Below are 20,437 nucleotides of genomic sequence, written 5' to 3'. Positions count from 1 at the left end.
GAAGGGCACAGATTTTGACATTGACGTTAAAATCCCGGGTTTTCGAATCGGGTCAGAACCAGAGCATATTGTACATATGCTGTGTGTTTATTTAAAAAAAAAAAAAAATGACAGATGCCCGCACTGCCTGTACGCTCTCTCTGTGTTACAACCGTCAGTCATCTGTGCCAATTAAGATACTTAAACTTACCTCTCGGTTTTGTGTGCGTGCAGACGATGACAGAGGCCAATCGGTGGTTAAGTACCTCAATCCGGAGCTCATTTAATATCCGGAGAAAATGTGCACGGCCGCAGGAAACATCTGCGTGTGCAGGGCTCAGTGTACATTTATAGCTGTTCGCTGTGAAAAAGTGAAGAAGTTAAACACAGCTTTTGAGATGCGGACATTCAGCGGGAGCGACTGCCCATTATTATGGCCGGGAATTTTTATTTATTTTTTTTTAATTAACAGTTACGAGGGGCACGATTGGCTCACCGGTGACCTTGGTGGCAGCGGGGGGGCTCCGGGGCTCCTTGATGAAGAAAAGAGGCTTGGGCCGCCCGCTGTAAACAAAGTTGACTTGCCGACAGATGGATTGAATGACAGAGAGGCTAAGCGAGCCAGGAATGGGCCTGGCAGCGTCGCGCCAAGCAGAGATTGAGGGTGGGAGAGGGAGAAAAAAGGGGGGGAAAAAAGAGAGAGATAAAGGGAAGGAGAGAGGGGAGAAGAGAGGAGGTGGCCAACAGGAGAGGAGGTGTGAACAGGTGCAGGGCCGCTGAAGGAGGAACCAGCAGATGGAGAGAGACACAGCCAGTTTAGTTACAGGAGAAAAAAAGGGTGGGAGGGAAAAGAGGAGGGAGAGATGGAAGCTGCAGGAAGAAGAGAATCAGAGATGAGAATGCTCTGGATGGAGGGATCAGCGGATGGATGGATGGATGGATGGATGGATGATAAATAGACACATGAGCTGCGCTGGGTGTTTAGCTTTGGGGCTACATGTGGCTTTTACTCTGGCTCGGGTAAAGTGGAGGGGTGTCAAGGAAAAAAAAAAAAAAAAACGCGGAAATGGAGCAGCGGACTTGCAGTACCTCGGTTTGGTTAAAAAAACGTGTCAAAACGCGCCGAGGTGTGTGTGTGTGTGTGTGTGTGTGAGAGGATTGTGACGCCGCGCGCAGTCTGCCGCACCGAACAATTCAGATGCTTATTGTACACAGCGTCAATAAATAATAAGCAGCGCGGCAAATGTTCAATATGTCACCTCGTTCTCTCTGCGCTGCACACACCCATGCTTGGCAATCCACGTTAGGCTTACACAAGGCCATCCGTCACACACACACACACACACACACACACACACACATAGGCAGAGATCATCCATACAGTCCTGCGCATCAAACTGTTGAATATTAATGTCGCCTGATTGATGCAGTCTATCAAAAATAGCTGCGGATGCTCTGGAAGTCCTCCAAAAAGCAGCGAGTCATCACTAGTGTTGCCATTCGGAGGCCAAACGCAGGTGGTTGGCGGTTGTGATTTCGTTCTACGCTATCTGTCTGTTACAGGGAAGTGTAATGCGTAAAATAGTTCGGAACCTATGGATTCGTCACGTCAACCGGGCGAAGCGGAGTGAATTTGAATGGAAACGATAATAAGGAGAATTCCTTTTTTAAAGGTTTCTATTCGACAGCTTCCGTTCACAATTCGATGTGAAGTTTCAAATCTTGGCTTCGCATTTCACAGCTCACGGGAAAATATATGGGGTAATATCTTTGCTCTGTGATAGAAACAGTCACACTCATTTCCCCCCACGACAGGATTATGTGCAAATTGATCAACCCAATCGGTTTTCGATGATCACATGTTAACTGAATAGATATTCCATTGTCCTTTTGCATGTATGGCTTTGCTTTAAGCGATATCATAGATGATGTTATGCATTCAGAGCAGGGACTTTTTCTTCAGCTCTCACAGTGGTCAGTTGTGTCTGAATGTCTCCAGTTCCTCCAAGTCCACCGTCTGACTCCAATTTGTGCTTGTTCTCTGATAAACCACGGCATTTGGTGGTTCTGGCGTGGGAAGCTGGCTGCGTCGTGGGGTGCTGCAAACTCCGTGCTTGGTCAGGCCCTGGCACCCCACATCTAATGGGCAACAGCTTGAATAGTGCCCACTTAGGCAGGCTGTGCGGACTGGGCCCGTCTTCTTCCTCTCTGTACCATCCAGCTAGCCAGCCAGCCACCGCCTCTGCCCCCCCCGACACACACACACACACACACACACACACACACACACACACACACACACACACACACACACGCTTGCACAGCAGCCGCCATACCTGGCCGCAGCCCCAGAGCCATTCCATCCTACCTTAGGCCCTCGCCCATGCAGCTCACGCCACACTTATCAAGCTGTCCTACATTACATCAGGCCAGGCATATACAAACAGGCCCAGCTATCCACTTACTGCACATTCAGTCTTATTGCCTCCGAGGCCCAAACCGGAGTTCCTGCCACAGGCAGCAACCCAGAGCCCGCTCACCAATTAGCTGGGAGGCAGATTATTGTCCGGAGAGATTTCTCCCATCTTCATCTCCACCTCTGCTTTTCCCCGTCACCCTGGACGCTTGCTCCAGGGCTTGGCTCTTTGCTGAAAGCTCGTCACTGCTTTTTTTTTTTTTTTTTTTTTTTTTTTAAATACAAAATTGAGCCATTCATTTTTCACTGCGCATCAGGCGCCATTTTGTGACTGACTAAAACGAATCGCTTGACCGGGGGTGCAAAATGGCGGAGGGAAGGAGCGGTTCCCCGTAACCGAGGGTTGGGACTCCGGCTACATATCGACCCCTCGGGGGCATCTCGTACCCTTTCCGTTTTCCAGAACACCTTTAAAACCTTCGCCGTCGACCGTCTCCTTCCGAACTCACTTTATGTTTTGTTCACTTTTGTGCAACTTTACCGGAGGGGGGGGGGGGTGGGGTCGCGCACGCGAACACCGAGTCAAAACAGATGACGCTCATTCCGTGGCTTTCTATCATCCGTTTGTCTTTGCCCGTCTCTTCTTCGCCGCCGCTCTATCGCTGACTGCTGGAACTTTCTGGCGGTCTGTCTGATGCTAATTGGTGGGTAAACAGGTCTGGTGTGAGTGCCCCCCCAGTCGCACATAAACACGCGCACGGATATACGCGAATACACACGGCCCCCTGGAACCTCTAGCAGGACCAAATGGCTGGCAATGCCTGCCCGCCATCTCCCGCTGAGCCCTGGTGTGCGCTTTGGTGGCTCAGGCTGCTGTTCAAGCCCAGCAGGGGTTCCTTCACTCACACACACGCACGCCCACTCATACACGTAGAGACACACACACACACACACATACACACACGCACACACAGTATCCTTGTGTCCCCTGCACACCCGCCACCCGCTTTCACACCCCAGACAGCAGGACAGCAGGAGAACACACACACACGAAGGAACAGACAGACGCGGTCACTTTAGAGATGCAGGCCAAGCGCTGTAGGGGAGAAAAGTTTTCACTTAAACTGGAGAATTCTCTCTTCATTAGCGCCTTTGGACTTCAGGAAGAGTTCTGTTTATTTGTTCATTTTTTTTTTCCCCCCCTCCCGTCTTTGTAGTTTTTGTTTTCGTTCCTTCTTTGTCTGTCTCTCTGTTGTTCAGATATGGTTGGGCTTAGTTGAGTTAGAAAGTTTGGTTCAAACGCGAGTAAAACGTAGCATTGTTCCAAGCCAGCAGGGATAAGCACTTTTTTTTTTTTTTTTATACATCTTACCTGTTAAAAAATTTGATTTTGAGACAAATGGCGGATGAAATGAAAAGAGTTGGATTGAGTCACCGCCGGCGATGTCGTGCTCGTTGGCAAGTCGAGTCGAGAAGCGCTAGTTTGCGGAATATGTTGCTTTATGTTGCGTCCGACTTCAGCGGGGTCACCAGGTAAAACTTCTTCCCTGGACTGTCGTGCCCGTTCGTTGCTAATTATCCTGCTCAAATTCACTGAATTATTTCCAAATCATGGGGAAAATCAGCATGAGCTTTTATACATTACATATTTGCGGTGCCTTTCCTTCCTTATGCAGATATATCAAGATATATACCAATTGGTAAAAACTCTCAGCCCAGGATCTCCGTGAGACGCTTCGAGAGAATCCATTTGTAATTACATGGCTGCTGATGGACTCGAGCACCATAATATATGCCAATCAAAAGAGCGAAAATACTATATTCTGTCGCCTGGAGAAAAGAAAAGGCGATCCAAAGCGATAGAACAGTGAAGTGAGTCACCGTGGTGTTAAAACAGCTGCTTTATGGTTAATTGCATTGCAATAATCTGCAGAACACAGTGGACAGGGTTATTTTACACTTATAAGTCTGAGTAAAAATCTGGCCCGCTGCTTTGTCATCTGCCTCTTTAAGTCTAATTGTTATTCCAGCGTCACCTTCAAACACTGAGGTTACGCGGCGCCTCATGAAAGATTAATCACCATGTTAATAAAAAAGATTGTATCCCGGTGAAATCGAAACGCTGCCTCCGCTTCCTTGATTGGGTTACAAGAAGTGTGATTTTCCCCGTTGACCTCCGAGCGGCGGCGGGCTATTATTGGAGTACCGACGGACCTTCGAGACCTTCGGCATGACGTGGCGGATCTAGATTTGAAGCCTGAATTACAGTGAAGGCTGAAGAGCTGTGAGGAAGTTGGGGTTTAGTATGGTGATACCGTCACAGCTGGACACACCAGATACCTGCCCCGCAACAACAGGTGTGTGTGTGTTGGCTTCTTCAAGGCCTGTGTTTTTGTATACCCATCCCTCACTATACTAGGATTCATGTTGGGAAGCACCTTGATTCAAGCATGTGTGTGTGCGTGTGTGTGTGTCCACTGACCAGCAAACCGCCATGTTCTGGATCCTCCTCCCCCCATTTCATATTTGGATTTTGATTCGGGAACGGGACGGGGGTTCGGAGCTGCTATCCAAACACCCGTTTCCTGGCGCCGCGCGATGCATTGATCTTCTTCAGTCGCTTGTGAAAAAATACGAAACATCAAGAAGACATTTTGGGAGAATTAGTCCAGATCATTATAAAGCATTTGTTGTTTTAAGAGAACTGTTTTTATTTTTTGATAATTATTTCAGTATCCATCACTGCAATACACATTGTTTGTATTCTCATCCAGCCCTCAATTTTTTTTGTCATGTTTTTTTCTAATTTATTTTCTCTTTACTTTTTTACTTATATGAACTTATTAGAGGCCTCTTGTCCTTAATTTAGTCAACCAACAGACTCACAACTGTGAGCTGGCCTCCTCTGTTGTACATTTGAATTTGCACGTTGAATTTTGCACACTGCCTGCCTGCACGTGGCCGTTTGCCTTACAAAAATGAGTGCATTGTCATTTGCAAAGTTAACATTTCCACTGCGTTTTTCACTCACTGGCCTTTATTGGATCCTCTATGTCACTGACACCTTGTTAGGCAAAGCAAGAGCTTCATTTTTGCGGGGAAATATGTTTCCTAACCGCGCCTGTGACAGTAAAACATGATTCATCCAGACAGTACTGTGAGGAAAAGAAGGAAAAAAAAAAGGCCTGACTGAAATAAATGTTAGCGACGGAAGCAGTGCATTTAGCTACGCTGCTCTCCTCCAGTGCCTCCATGCTGTCCCGCATCAGTGCTTTCAACCAAATTTATGTCTTTTCCCTAAGTCTGCAGCTGATTTAAACTGATAGACTGGAATTTCCCATCGCCCTCGAACGTACCGTTTAAAGTTCCGTATGTCAAATGCAGTGGTCTGGAGAACTCAGAACACGCTTCTCCCCTGGAGCGTCAGAGCGGCCAGCGCTGCGAGATGTGTTAAAAATAAACAAAGGCATTGTGATCCGCCGGCCCCTCGCTTTTGATTCATCATATCTGCTTGTTACTCACCAATTACTTTTACCCTCCCAGGCAGGACAGAGAGACGGCGGAGCGAGTTCACGAGGAGAAAATGACGTCCACCTCCCGCGCATGGCACAACAGGGAGCGGGAGCTGGCCGGCCTGCTGGAGCAAACGCAGGAGCAACACCTGCAGAGAGGTCAGCGTCTCCATCACGACCAACTCGGTGTTCACCGCATATATTGTTCCTCCTTGCTTGTGAGAGCTCACGGTTTCTTTTTCCAGTCCGAAGACTTTTTTGCTATATTTTCACCTTGTGTTCAATTTCAGTGGTCTTTATTCAGATGTTTAGCTCTACCTGCTCCCAGCCTGAAAGTAAATATTGACGATGAACACGTGGTTTGTTTTTGAAATTGTTCTAGCTGTGGAATTTCATCCAAGTTGATCATGTCAAGTGTCACAGCTAGGACAGATTTCTGCCACGGTGTGTGAGTGTGTGTGTGCTTTGTCATCAGTCTATTTTTATATTCCCCACTTGTATGCAGTTTAGAAATACAACCTCCCAGCATGTTTATGCATCTTTTTCTGTGGAGGAGTGCATATTAGCAACAGAGTATTTCTTGCGTTCCCCGTCACCGTTACTAAATGATTTGTGCATTTGGAGTGGCATGAGACTCCAGCTGTCCCCTGGTTTCACTCGCTGATCCTCCCAGAATCCTCGCAAACACAGCTTTTCCAGCCTGCAAGGTCGGCAGGTTTATTTGAAGCTTCCGGTGTAGGGGAGGATGGGGTGACGCCAGGGAGCTAGAACAGAACAGAAGCAAACTGGGTTTTTACCGAGTGCTTATCGGCATAAATGACAGCAGAAGAGCGGAGTCGGGGCCCAGTCCGGAGCCGCAGCCCTTGAGCCGGTGGAGTTTTCATCTCCTCCACGCGTCAGTGGGGAGCGTTAGTGTGAGCGGCGTCTTATATGTGCATCCTTCAGCTAAAAAAAAAAAAAAAACACGACGTTTTTTTATCTTCTCACTGCGCCCGCTAACACAGCGCGGCCCAAAAGTGGGAGGAGGGGGAGAGAACACGACTCATCTGAGCCCAGCGAGTCGAAGTGACCTCAAAAGATGAGGACGGAACAAAAAGAGAGCGTTGGGAGCCTTGAGAGGCCGGTTGCACGGCGGAGCAGAGGGAAGGTGATGGGAACAGAGCGGAGACCCTCGGCTCGGAGCTCGCTGTCTGTCTGCGCAGCAGAGCTGCTGCTGCTCGCACATCTGTCGCACCATCTGGATCACTCCCCGCCACGCGCACACACACACACACACACCTCCACCACCCACCCTCTTCTGCTCTCTCTCTCTCTCACCGCCTCCCTTTCCCTATCTTTTTATTTACCTGTGGTTTCCTTCGACAACGGGGGAGCCTGCTGGTACGCGGAACAAAGATAGAGGGGTACGGAGGGAGGACTGGTTGGAGGGAGAGGAGGGGGGGCAAACAAAGGGTTTGGTTCTGGCTCTCGGTGGCGGCACACATGTTGTCTAAAGAGAGCTGACATCAGAGCACAGCAGGAAGCTGTGGGAGGGGAGGGGATGGAGGGGTGGACGTCCTTTAGTAGCTCGCATCACTTCCTCTCCCCGTGCAACCCAACAGACGAGCTGGATAATTAGCTTTCTTGCTCTCCAAATCCCGCCTCTCTATCCATCCGTTTGTCCCCCGATCCATCCATCCCTTCCCCTCCCTCTCCGCTCCCTCCCACCTTTTTTTTCATGTTTCTTTTTTGAGTAAACACGTACAGAGCTGCCTCTAGATGGTATCAGATATTTGTCCCCCCCCCCCCACACACACACCCCTCCTCCTCCCTGCCACGATTCTTCCCTCCATCCCTCCCTCCCTTATTTTTCCTCTGTTTGTTTCCAGTGCCAGTTCTGCTGTGTTTCTGTGTCCCAGGGTTCTTTTTGGCCTGCACGCGGCCAGACGCGTTCAAAGCCCGTTCGGCTAATTAGCATTCCTCGCACAACTTTTTTTTTCCGCCGATCGAAACTTTGTCGAGATGACGACGAAGCCACGCCGCCCGGTGTCCGGCCTCCACGTGTGATCCGTCACCGGGACGCGGACCCCGACGGTCTCTCGGGGTTCGCCGGGAGGAAAGTCAGAGGGAAGTTAATACCGCACAAGGGAGCGCAAGGACCTGAGTTCTGCACCCTTTCTCATAGATCGATAGAAATGAATTCACATTTCGGGCTGAACCTTTAACTGTCAAATCAGGGATCGTCCCTCGTTTCTATCACACACGAAAAACTCTGCACAAGTTAAAGCTACTTTTCAAAGACTCAGAGTCCTTGGTTGTTGGTGTTTTTTTTTTTTTTTTTTTTTTTGGTTGCCTGTGACAGAATGCCGGAGCAGGTGGATCATTCCCCCAATCCAAACGGAAGCCATTGTTATTTTAAAAGAGCGGACATATGTTGGGAGAGCGGAACGCGGACGATTTCAAAGGGACGATGAAAGCCCGGTGTTGGATTGTTCAGAAAGAGGCCCCCGTGAGCACATGAGGACGTGGCAGGAAAGGGCGGAGAGGAGAAAGAAAAACACTTTCAAACGACAAAACCTTCTCTTTTTCCGTCTCGTTTTCACCCCTTTTGTTTCTCCGCGGCCCTCTCAACACTTTTTTTTTTTTTTTTTTAATTCAAATTTTTAACTGTGACAAATGCACACGTTGAGACATTCAAGCAACGCTCGCTTTTTGTTAATTTTGATCTGAGCTGCTCCTCTGGGGAGCAATGCGGCCAACACTTCACATATATTGAATACGTGGCGCAAAAATGATAACGTGCATGAGATCCCTCCTGGAATATCATATGAAAATAATAATAATAATAATAATAATAATAATAATAATAGTAAATATGGCTCCCACGGAAAGTGAAATTTTGACACATGCATACATGTTGATACAGATTTGCCATTCATGGTTTAAGTGTAACACAGACCTGTGCAGGAGCTTTTCCTGGTTGGATTGTCGGAGGTAAGCGTTCTGAAGCCTCCTCACTCTCACGTTGCAGTTGAGGACCTGGACAGTCTCCTGAGCTCCCAGAATTCCCTGATCCGGAAACTGAAAGAGGAGTGCTGCGCACTTGGAGTCAAACTGGAGGAGCTGACAGAAAACAGCAGGTTATTATCGAAATCATTTGCCGTTGTTTCCAGTTGTTTTTAATCACACCTTCACCGCCTCCTCGGTTTCCTCAGCCTTTCATCCGTTCATTTACAACTTAGTTTATTCATCACCTTTGGCCTTCATATGACTGACCGATCACATTCACCTGCATTGATCGCCGCCGCTTCTCTCTCCCTCCCTGCTGTTTCCTTTTCATTCACGCCCCTGCGTTCATTTGCTCTTTTTTTTTCGGCGGCTTCATGTCATGGTTTCATGAAGCGTCACCACCCTGGGCTGTTTTGGAGTGTGTGTGCGTGCGTGCGTGCGTGCGTGCGTGTGTGTGTGTGTGTGTGTTTGTGTGTGCGGATACACCACACACTGCTTCTCCAGCCTGACCTGTTTTCTTGTTAACCTGATGCTACAGTAGTCACAGCAGGCCTGCCCCGTTCTCCATCTGGGCTGCCTGCGTGCGTATATTTCTGTTCCTGTGTGTGTGTGTGTGTATGTGTCTGTGCATGCATGTGTGTGTGTGTGTGTGTGTGTGTTGGTGAGTGATAGTGACCCTGGGCCCGGTGTCCTGTCAGCTGTTGGAGCTGTGCTGCACATTAGTCACATGACGGCCCTCAATCTGCGCTGCCAGACCCACGCCGGCCTCACCGGCCACGGGGCACGTGCACACAATACAAGTGCACACACCTGAAGGAACCTTTGCGCCAGCTTACAGACAACATTCTTCTCTCCAACATCTAGAATAAGCATTGAATGTACCGTGTGGAGCTTCCTAAACAATGCACTGAACCCATTGGCATATACTTCATCCGCTGTGTGTGTAATTATTTAGCTTAGCAGCAGTGTGACGGCGGTGTGTTTTGTGCCTCGGGGCTGTTTGAGCTCCTGGAGTCCAAACCCAGTGTAGCGGTTAAAGTCCTGCTGGACGGCTTCGGCTCAGCTAAGTGAGATTATGCCGAGACAGTTGCGGCGAGATAAATAAGGAAACTCCGCTAATTATGTTTGTTAGTTCACTCGCTCACACTGCGAGGCTCAGGAGGCTCCTGAACCGCGATGTCAACTTTGTTGCGTTATCAGTGGGGTTTGAGGCCACCACGAAAATGTTCGCCCACAAAATCAGACGGTAAAAAAAAAAAAAAAGGAACAGCAAGTAAACTTAAAAACAGCGTGTGTGTTTTCAATCTATGTAATTAGAATGAGCATCGGTTTCATCTTTTCTTATTGTGTGTGTGTAGGGGTGAGGTGGAGCAGCTGGCCCTGGAGAAGCAGCACCTCCAGGACACTGTGAAGCACCTGAAAGCTCGCTGCTCCGACATGGAGGAGCAGTGTGTCCAGCACGGCCACGTGCACCAGCGCATGAAGAACAGGTACGCGCCAGAGGCCGCTTGTACGTCCTGTGATCGCTGGCCGCCGCGTGTTATTCGGAAGCTTGAATCCAAATTCAGATCAAAACCAAAGTTCTGACTGAAAAACAGTAGCCTTGTCGATGGCGGTGTTTCCAACACACTTTTGTTGTCTGGGCTTCTTTAGATTCCCAAACTCTGGCAGCAGGCCTTTCTTCGCAATCTGTCTCCAACCAGTCACTCCGCCGCAGATCCATTCTTCGCTTTCTTTTAAAAAAACGGTCTGTGAATTATTCCGCTGACGTGGGAGATCCCGTCTATTCCCCCGCTGTCCGTATGAAGGCAGCGTTCTGGTGGCTAAGCGGGGCCCACACTTATGGATCACAGAAGACGGTTTGTTTTCCGTCTCTGGAGCGTTGGAAGTCCTGTGAAGCACCGCGGGGATGGAGGATGGAGGATGGAGGGGACGGTGGAAATACATAACAACTCAGCAAAGTATTGATTTATAAGTAAGAGTTATTGAGTCATATTTGTAGGGTTTTCTACATACGTCGTGCCATGTGATGACAGTCACTCCGGACTTGTTTTTTTCAAGGGGAAAAGCAATGAAGGAGCTGCAAGACAAAGCTGGATACATTTGGTGGTAATTCATGTCAAGAGGCGACTCAATGTCACCCAAAAGGAGCGATTTTAGTGGCGGCGCCCCAAAAAAAAGCCGCAATGCCGCACGTTTCCGCTTTATTTCTTTATCGCCTTAAAGTGTGTTATACGTGTGTTAGTGAGGAGGACTGACTTGGTGTGTGCGGTGCGGGGGTCTCTTCTTCCTTCAGCGCAGAGCCCAGTTGGTGTGTGTCTCCACAGGACACCTGGCACCAAGCCGGGCGCTGCCAACGTTGGCGAGGCTGTGTGGGTGTTGTTGCTCCACTCTGTAGGATCTCTACCCCACTGCCCCCCCCCCCAAGTCCTGAAATAAAACACACATACACTAAACTCACACACACACACTCACCCTTTTTCCCTGCACCACCACTGACACTACATATTGTCTACCGCCCACTGGTGTTAACCTGTCGACCGTCAGACGCTGCCAAAAAATAAAAGTTTAGCGAGTCACAGCTGTCTCCTGGTGGTGACTCTCTTGTTTCAGAGACAGAAAACAATTCGAGTTGTCAAGGAGTGTTAAGTATGAATATTCTGTATGTTTACGCACATATGTTATGGTGGTGGTGTCTGCGTGCGTTTGTGTGTGTGTGTGTGTGTGTGTGTGTATATGTGTGGGCTGCGATTGCATGTTCTCAGGAGGTTCAGCGGAGTAGGAATCCGGCTGCCAAAAGTGGATTGGCTGGGAAGTTGGCACCTAACTTCTCTCTTTTCCCAACTGAACTATGATAATCACTCTTGGCGTTTAGTGAGTTTTATTTTCTGCTTTGACACTCCGCTCGCTCCACGAATCCTCCTGATATTTGAAAGTCTCTCGAGTTCTGTGCGGCGCGAGGTTACTTTTGGACTGTCGGAGCACCTTGACCACACTCGGGCGTTTTTAAATTTCGGAGACGATCCTCTTGATACCCTGCCGCGTACGTCTCGGGAATCACATTTCGAGTTTGAGCGCTGATAGAATGGACATGTATATCTGGCGAATCTGCGCAAGGAGACGAGGGTCTGTACAAAGTTGTGTTTGTACAGAGAGCGAACTTATTGGAAGACAAAAGCGGGACATTTCAAAACCCCACTTCCTGTGGTAAACACATCGGACGCAGGTTCACTGCCAATCTTTCAAAAGCGTTTCTCGACTCTGGAATTTAAAATCTCTTAATTACATCTATTTAAATGGTTTGCATCATAAGAAAATAACCGGGAGGGGAGACTTTCCGCAGTCACATCCTAATCTGAAATCTCAACTACAAAGTGTGGAAGATTTTGAGCCGCGATGCAGTTCAGATCTCGAAAAAAACAACCCTTTTTTCCATCAGCAGTTTGTTTTAGCTCAAAGGTTCCCCGGCCCTTTATTCTCCTTTCAGATTAAAAGCGTAGCCGTCCTTTCGTTCCAACGCTACGCTATTCCCTTTAAATGGGCTTGTTAGAGGCGCTCACCCCATCTTTTTTTTTCCCATCAGGGGCCAGTGATGTTGATTCTATCTCTTCTTTTTTCTTTTTTTTTTGCTTCAATTTTGCCTTTTGTAACATCAGTCTCATATTTCATTTCAAGTGGTGTTGAGAGGACTTAAATCCAACTCACCTCGAGCAGCGCGGACAACAAACGCTATTTCAGAGGGCCTTTATGTGAGTCGGCTACCTTAAAAAAAAAAAAAAGAAAAGAAAAAAAAAAAAGCAGGTGTGTGTGTGTGTGTGTACGTACAGAAAGTGTGAAAGAGAGCATGCAAGTATCTACATATGGCACTTTATTGGCTCTAAATTGCATGCATGCTTTCATAATGATCTGATTTTATGTGTGTGTGTGTGTGTTTTCATATATTGGTACACACATATATGTTAGTTGGCCCCCTGCAGGCCCCGAGCGCTTGCCGGGCGCCCTACGGCGCCGCTCGGGGGTTAAGGTGTACGTGTTAACAAGCTGGTGCAAGTGGGTTCACCATCCAGCGCCCCGCCCCGCCCCTCCCCACGGCCTCTCCGTCGGCCCGCAATCTGTGCTGCGAAAAGTGGCGACGGCGCACCGTGCACAAAACATTTGGAAAATCAGCTTGATTTATTTTTACATGGGCAAGCTGATTGCCAAACTACACAGGGGTTTTTAGCACACAATGTTTTGCCGCGCCACTTAATTATTTATTTCACTATTTCTGTGGTGTTGTTGTTGTTTGCCTGGAAAACGAGAGACGGGAGGGAGGGAGGAAAGCAACTCGCTGCTGCTTCTGTTGATTGTACAGAGATGAAATCAGGCAGTTTATTGTTATTTTACATATCACGGATTTGCGTGAATGTATTCAATTGATAAGCGTGACAAGCCTGTAGGTTTGAAGGAAAGACGCGCAATCGACAATTACCTCTTACGATGCGTGAATATTTAATTCCTGTTAATCTTGTAAATGCATATTTCATAATGAGTAGCAACCAATATGTCTAAATAATTCATCTTGCACGCAATGAGGTTTCACTTGTTATATTTGCTTAAATTAAATAGCGATTACAGATTTGACATTAGCGGACGCTGGTATTATTGAATTATTTTTTTTGGGGTGTCACTGAATACACACACAAAAGCTGTTTTGGTCAGGAGTAAATGATAGCCTCCCCTTAAGTATAAAGTCTGGAATAAGTTCTCCGCATTTCTCAAGTGTTTCAAACTACTTTTCAAACTACGTCAAAACAGGAAGGAACCCGGATTTTAACGTTAACTTTTTTTTTCTCGACCTCGTCTTCCTCTTCTCCTCTCCAATCACCCGACTTTTCTTTTCTTGTTTCGCCGCTCGCCTCTCATCTCCGCCGTCTCCCCCTGCTAAACAACGCTCAACCTTTCGTCGCCACGCAGCTGCTAGCAGGCTGTTTTACCAATTACCATTACGCATGTACACACTTGGGTCACACACACACACACACACACGTGTGCACACAGACGCACACGATAGACTAATATAACAAACGCTGGCCTCGCCGCACATAACAGAATGTGTTATTCAGCCCTCCGTGTGTGTGTGTGTGTGTGTGTGTGTGTGTGTGTGTGTGCGTGTGTTTGAGTGTTAATGTTAGCACTCGGCTCACTCTGCAGCCCTTTAGAAGAGCAGCAACATATACGCAGATGTGGCTGCAGATCCACAGGCTTCTCCGGGCCATATGGCCTCCATGAAGAAAGATGGTGCGTGCGTCTGGAGGAGAGCAGGGGAGGGAGGGATGGAGCCAAGGATGGAGAAGCGATGGAGGGCCATGTGCGGCATGAGCTGTGCAAGCAGTTGTTGAAGTATGTGTGCCTGTGGATGTGTGTGTGCGTGTGTGTGTGTATGTTTGTACCAGAGGCTCCAGGAGATTGGTTAATGGAACAAATGGTCGCGGCGGGCCGGGGAAGAAGGAACAGGCTTGCCGCTACCGCAGGCGGACGGCGAGCCCCGGGCGAGGGCTGCTTCATCTGGGCCCCTGCCACACATACACACACACACACACACACACACACACACACACACACACACACACACACACACACACACACACACACACACACACACACACACACACACACACACACACACACACACACACACACACACACACACACCCCTCTGTCACCCCTCCCCGAACACACAGTGTGCTGCCATGCCCCAGAAGCAAAAGGACGCTCCTCCTCAAAAAAAAAACTTTTCATTTGCAAATTATGTTGGCAGCGGCTGAGCAGAAGAAAACAGCTTTGTGTGTGTGAGAGTGTGTGTGTGTGGTGTGTGTGTGTGTGTTATAATGTTTGTACTGATGCAACGAAGCCCACAACGAGCTGCGAGGTCAGAGATCAAACCAGGTGACGAATAAGGGGAAAGATGTAGACGCTTGTGGATGCATGATGTGCATATCCTCGGTCACGTCGGGTATCTAATTCGTCATCATCCCCATCAGAATATATAACATCACGAAGCAACTTTCAGAGTGTGTTTACTTTTACAATTGTTAATGTGTTGTAAAACATGATTTAGCCGCTATGATTTAATGTGTTGAAATGATTGGATTCACTTCGCACAAAGTTCCCTGTGATTGGAATCAGAGGAAATCAGTTTTCATCTGTACCTCTGGGTGGCGCTGATCAGTCGTCCTCTCCTCTCCCGTGCCTTTTCCTCATCCTCGTCCTCCTCATCGCCTCTATCTCTGCGTTGCCCAGCTGGCTCCTGTAGCCAGGAGCCATCACGGGGCGGCCCTGCCCAAAAGAGCATTGTCAAACGGTGGCTTTACAGCTCTATCTCACACACACACACACATTTGTGGCTCAGATGTGTGTGTGTGTGTGTGTGTGGGAGGGTGAGGGGGCGCAGCCGGGGGCTCGCAAGCTGGATCAGTTAGCCGCGCAACCGGTCACGTCTGGAAAACCTCACACGGTTTTGTCCTGCTCAAAAGTATGTTGACGGGAGTTGAGGGGTAACACCTGTCTGGCCGGCCGTCAGACGGAGAGCAGGATCAGTAGGCGGTTTAAAGGGTGGGGAGCGAACGCTAGCGTTAGAAGGCTGGCACGGCCGGCGGTCGCGCCCAAGCCTCGGCAACGGGATGAATGCGGCGCTGCGTTTCGCTTTGTCTCTTCAGATCAGCGAACGAGTCTATTTGATACCCCCGTTCCCCCCCTTCGCACTTTGCACTTCTGTGGAACGTGTTTCCACGGCCCTGCGGCTGCCGGCCTGCATGGTGATGTGCGTCAGCTAAGTTCGAGTCACCGATGGGCTTCAAGCTCTCCAGCTGGGAGCTTTGTGTCCAACAAGACAGAATAGAACCCGCTGCCGTGCATGGATTTGTCTGGATCGGGATCTCTGACAATGCACGCCTTCGCAATCTAATTTTTTCCTCCTGGTGTACTTTGGGATGTAGAACGTGAAGTTCAGGGGTTTCAATCCTCTAACTTGGAGTTCAACCGTTTGAAACATATGGATTCCTTCATTCATTTATTCCTCTTTAAAGCAAAACAGAGCCTGATTCTCACCTTAATGCGACGGGAGAGGATGAAATCTCAGTTTTGATTGCGTTCCGGGTCACTTTCTTCTTTACTTCTCAGAGCGTAGGGCCACTCAGGGGCATCTGGGCAGTGAACGCACCACAAATCAGCCTACATTTGGCTAAAGAGCACAATGTAAATATCAAGTTTTGTTATATTATGTGAGTGTGTGCTGTAGTTTATTTCACACATGGGCCACTTCTAAACATGTGACATGTTCAGTTTTTAGATATTTCTGCTAACGTTGCCTTTCCGATGCAAACACAACATTAACAGATGTATCCTATATTTTTTGCTCATTCTTGATCCGTGATTTTATGGATAAACTCCTCGATTTTTGATTTAGCTGGATGGAGCAGAGAGGAAGAGGTTAAAATAACCGGATAATTAACGTTGTGAAGAAAATCAAACGCGTGTTTGTCTCATCCTGATCAAAACCCACAGTGTCACCATTCGGGTCCACGTCAAATATGCATGTTAGCAAGAGCAACAACTGGCATGACAGGTTGGTGGAGAGGGAGAGGGGGCATGGCCCAGAGGCACACACACACACACACACACACACACAGGCATCCTTGAGTGCAGTTGTGTGCTAGCCAAGATTTAGCTAGCGCACTGGGGTGTGAGGGTGGCGATGGTGGGTATAGGGTTGGGTGTGTGTGTGTGTGTGTGTGTGTGTGTGTGTGTTTGTGTGGCAGCTGCAGCCTTCATGCCCCTGGCAGTGTTGTTGTAACCAGGCAAGCCAAGCCCGTCTGCCTGCATTCTTAACCCCCAAGGCCCCATGCCTGGTACACACAAACACAAACACACACACACACACACACACACACACACACACACACACAAATTCAGTAAATGTTGATGTGTATAGGGTTTTTTTTTTTTTTTTTATCTTGTTTAGTGCTTAATTTTACTTTTTACTTCTGTTGGTGCTGGTATGTTTGCACTCCTGCAGGAGAAGGTCATGTGACAGGAAGTGGTTGACTTTCCAGCTTACACACATTTTCATTTGACAGAATCCTCACACGAGAAAAAATGCTCAAACCAACGAGACCTGTAACCATCGCAGTTTCCACCGACGTGAATGTTTCCCCAAAATCACTCAGATGATGCACGTGGCGTCCGCTGAAAATTGTAAGTGAGTTGCAGAGCGGAAAACACTCACGAAGGGGCCGTTGAGCGACAGGCAGCGACGTGGATTTCGGATCGTCTCTCTTTGTCGTGACACCGATGCTCTCCCCCCGGATCCCTCCTTCAGGACGTACGCTCCCACCTGTAAACAAATATGCAGACAAACAAACACACAAAACCGACTTTTTGAAATTAGCTGTGGGCTACGAGCGATGTATACCGGCGAGAGTTGACGGTGTGCGTGTGTGTGTTGTAATTAATCTCCGTAGCTGCAGCAGTCAATAGTGTGCAGTGGTTTGATTATCGGGCTGTCGGGGGAAATTACCGCTAAGCGCCTGCCGGCGATACCTGCTTTACTTCTGACTGCTGGCTCCGCACACAGAGCCGCTTGCCGGGGTCTTCGCTAGTTGTGTCGGCGCAGGTGTTTCCTGCCGGCGCATCAGTTGACGGCGGGATCCGGCAGGTGGTGTCCTTCCACCAGGTCGGTGGAGAACCCCCCCCCCCCGCTGCGACCCCCCAGTTCTTTGTTTCACCTCTGAACTGTCAACCCTCGTTTTTCACGGGCCGCAGATCCCCTTCACCTGAGCTCGTATTTGTTTGTCTTGCCATCCATCCACGCTGTAATCCGCCCAATCCTCCCTTCCTGCCTCGCCGGTCCCAGGCAGCGGGCATAGGCGAGCAACCCTGCAGCGTGTGCGTGAGTGTGTGTGTGTGTGTGTTTGAGAGCTAACATTGGGCCGTGCCCGAGCATTAAGCCATATTAAGTCCTAATTAATGAGCGTGCCAGTAGATGGAGGCCAATTATTGGATTTACTGGTTTAGCTGCTCGAATGATTGCTACCTTAATCACACACACACACACACACACACACACACACACACACACCGCATGTGTGTGTGTCTGTATGTGTGTGTGTGTGTGTCTCCGGGGCAGGGTAAACAAGGTGAGGCGAAGTGGATTTGCTGGACAAAGAGAGAGATAGAGATAGAATTGTGCGAGGCCAGAGGTTGGCGGTGCTCTGGCCAGACAAGCGTGTGTGTTTGTCGGTGCCAGGGTCGAGGCTCCTCTTGCTGCGTTACATAAATCCACGGCTTACAACCGGCAGCCTCTTTTACCATCTCAGGCCGCGACCCAGCTGCCTGATTTAGAGCACCGAGTTCCCGCCGCCACGTGGGTTCGAACCACGGGCTCGTTTGCCGGATCGCCGTGGTTTGTTTTCCACCGCTGACCGTTTTCACGGAACGACGATCAAACACTCAGATACCGAGGATCATAAACCCGCGTAACCCGTGTGACGCGGGTGCCAGGCGAGGGCGAGCGGCGTTGATTTAGATGAATAATCTGGCCAGGAAGCCTGACGCAAATATCTGGATTAGGTTCGCTTGAGAGCAGCGTGTCAGCATCTCCCTCAAACAGCCACTTCCTGTTTGCGTAAAAGTGTCTGGAGAAGCTGAAAGGTGGCCAGCAGGGGGGGGGGAGATTTCCTGTTTTCTAGTTTTTCCCCGGGTAAATCGACCCTACTTTGGACTCCGTACGTGGCCCTTAGCTGAGCATGACAGAGAACCTGCTTTGCAGAACTACAGTCACGGCTCTGGATAATTTTGGTGGAGAGGACTTCTCTAAAAGTCGAGATCGGAGGTCGCCGTCAAGTGAGGATGAGTCAGGGGAGTTTGGCGGTGCAACTCCGGCAATCCACTCATCACATGTTCACAGAGCAGAGCGACAGGCTCTCTCTCTTTCTCTCTCTCTCGTTCTGACCTTCCGGTCCTCTGCTGGGCGCATTGGTGCGTCTGGTGTCTCCTGCACTTGGCGTGCATCTGCATCCTGTGCTTGGCTCACAGCAGGGCCCTCCGTATGCGTGTGTGTGTGTGTGTGAGGGTGACGTGGCGAGCCCGGCTGTGTCGCGCTCCCGTGCTGTGCGGCGGTGTGGGGGAGGCCGGCCGGCCGGGACAGCTTGGTAGCCGGGCTGTAGTTTTGTCGGCCGAGGAGCGAAGTCATTCCGCCGGGCCCTTACGGACCGCGGCGAGCGTCTGGGTCTCGTTGGCCGGCAGTTGGGGAGGAGGTGGTTTTAGGCAAAGAGCTTTCATGAGATACCAGAGGGCGCGGAGGGGCGCGGAGGAGCGCGGCGGCGATGGGGGGGGGGGGGGGGGGGGGGGGGGGGGGCGGAGAAAGAGACAGAGGCAGAGTGAGGACAAGCGGGACAGAATGTGGGGGAAGAGCAGGGAGCAGATTGCGGAGGAGAGTCGGGATGTTCGCCTCTCCCCGTCTGTCGCACGCAGGCAGCCCCGCCACTGCCAATATGACCAGCAGGGCAGGGGCATCTGTCTCCCCCCCAGCTACCCCTCTCTGTCTCTCTTTGCCCCCAGAGCCGCCGCTCTTCTCCTTGCCGGCAGCCGCCGAACCCATTCTTCAGTTTCTCGTTGGCCTTTTGAACCTGTTGAAACATTGAGAGGCTGTTAGAAACTGAGAAAATGTCTCAACGCTGTTGTTTCCGCGGCCGTCTCCACCCCCCCCCCCCGGGCATCCGCGGCTCCGCTCACCTTCTTCCGGATTTGTGGATTTTAGACGCCAGCGAAAAAAACAAACAAAAAAAAAAAAAACACTTTTTGTTTAGGCGTATTAAGATTTATTTATGTGGTTGTCATCAAGGTTCACATCCCTCTGCCTGTGCGTGACGGTTCAGTGGATTCCAGAGCGGACTTCCCTCCGTCTCATTACCAGAACGCGGTGTTCCGTGCATGTTTGTGTGAGAATGAGTTCACCGCTGCACCCGATGAGGGGGCGAGTGAGCGAATGAATGGATAGATGAAATAACGGGCTGATGGTGGGAAATATCCACCTCCGCCTGCAAACACACACACACACTATTCATATAATAACCCCAGCTGGAAAACTGCACACAAACACAAACACACCCGCACACACACTCTGTCTAATCCTGGTGTGCAGTGAAAGAGCTCATTGTGCACCGGGACGGCTGTGTTCGAAGGGACACACTAATTGGGGCGTCCCAGAAATGATGAAACGCTGGAATCTGCACAAACCTTCTCACCAACCTCAGGGCTGAACACACGGACACATCACTGAGAAACTCCGGCCACGTCACTTCTTCGCTTCGCTCCCATGTTGCAGCAGGGGTCTCCCAGCTTTTTGTCCACCACAGGCCGGTTTCATGCAGGGCAATACTTTTATGGCCTCTTAGGTGCGTGGGGGTGAATACACCTTAAAAACAAATATAAAGTGCATGAAAATTGATGCAGGAGAATCAGCTGGTATGGAAAAACACAAATGTTTAGCAATACTGCGAAT

General features: G+C 49.5%; 1 protein-coding gene across 1 annotated transcript in view; it reads left to right on the top strand.

Moving 5' to 3' along the window:
* sdccag8 (SHH signaling and ciliogenesis regulator sdccag8) overlaps positions 1–20,437 on the top strand; it is a 35,222-nt gene that overhangs the window by 13,621 nt on the left and 1,164 nt on the right. The window contains exons 14-16 of the mRNA XM_086172547.1: positions 5,939–6,066; positions 8,918–9,026; positions 10,254–10,385. Of these exons, the coding sequence (XP_086028673.1) occupies positions 5,939–6,066; positions 8,918–9,026; positions 10,254–10,385 (369 nt within the window). The remainder of the gene's footprint in view (positions 1–5,938; positions 6,067–8,917; positions 9,027–10,253; positions 10,386–20,437) is intronic.

This window comes from Fistularia commersonii, chromosome 2 (genome assembly GCF_037954325.1).
Source record: "Fistularia commersonii isolate RoL2024-O1a breed Wild chromosome 2, RoL_Fcom_v1.0, whole genome shotgun sequence".
Classification (NCBI taxonomy): domain Eukaryota; kingdom Metazoa; phylum Chordata; class Actinopteri; order Syngnathiformes; family Fistulariidae; genus Fistularia; species Fistularia commersonii.
The sequence above is the reverse complement of the archived record's forward strand: the minus strand, read 5'-3'. Positions and strand labels throughout refer to the sequence as shown.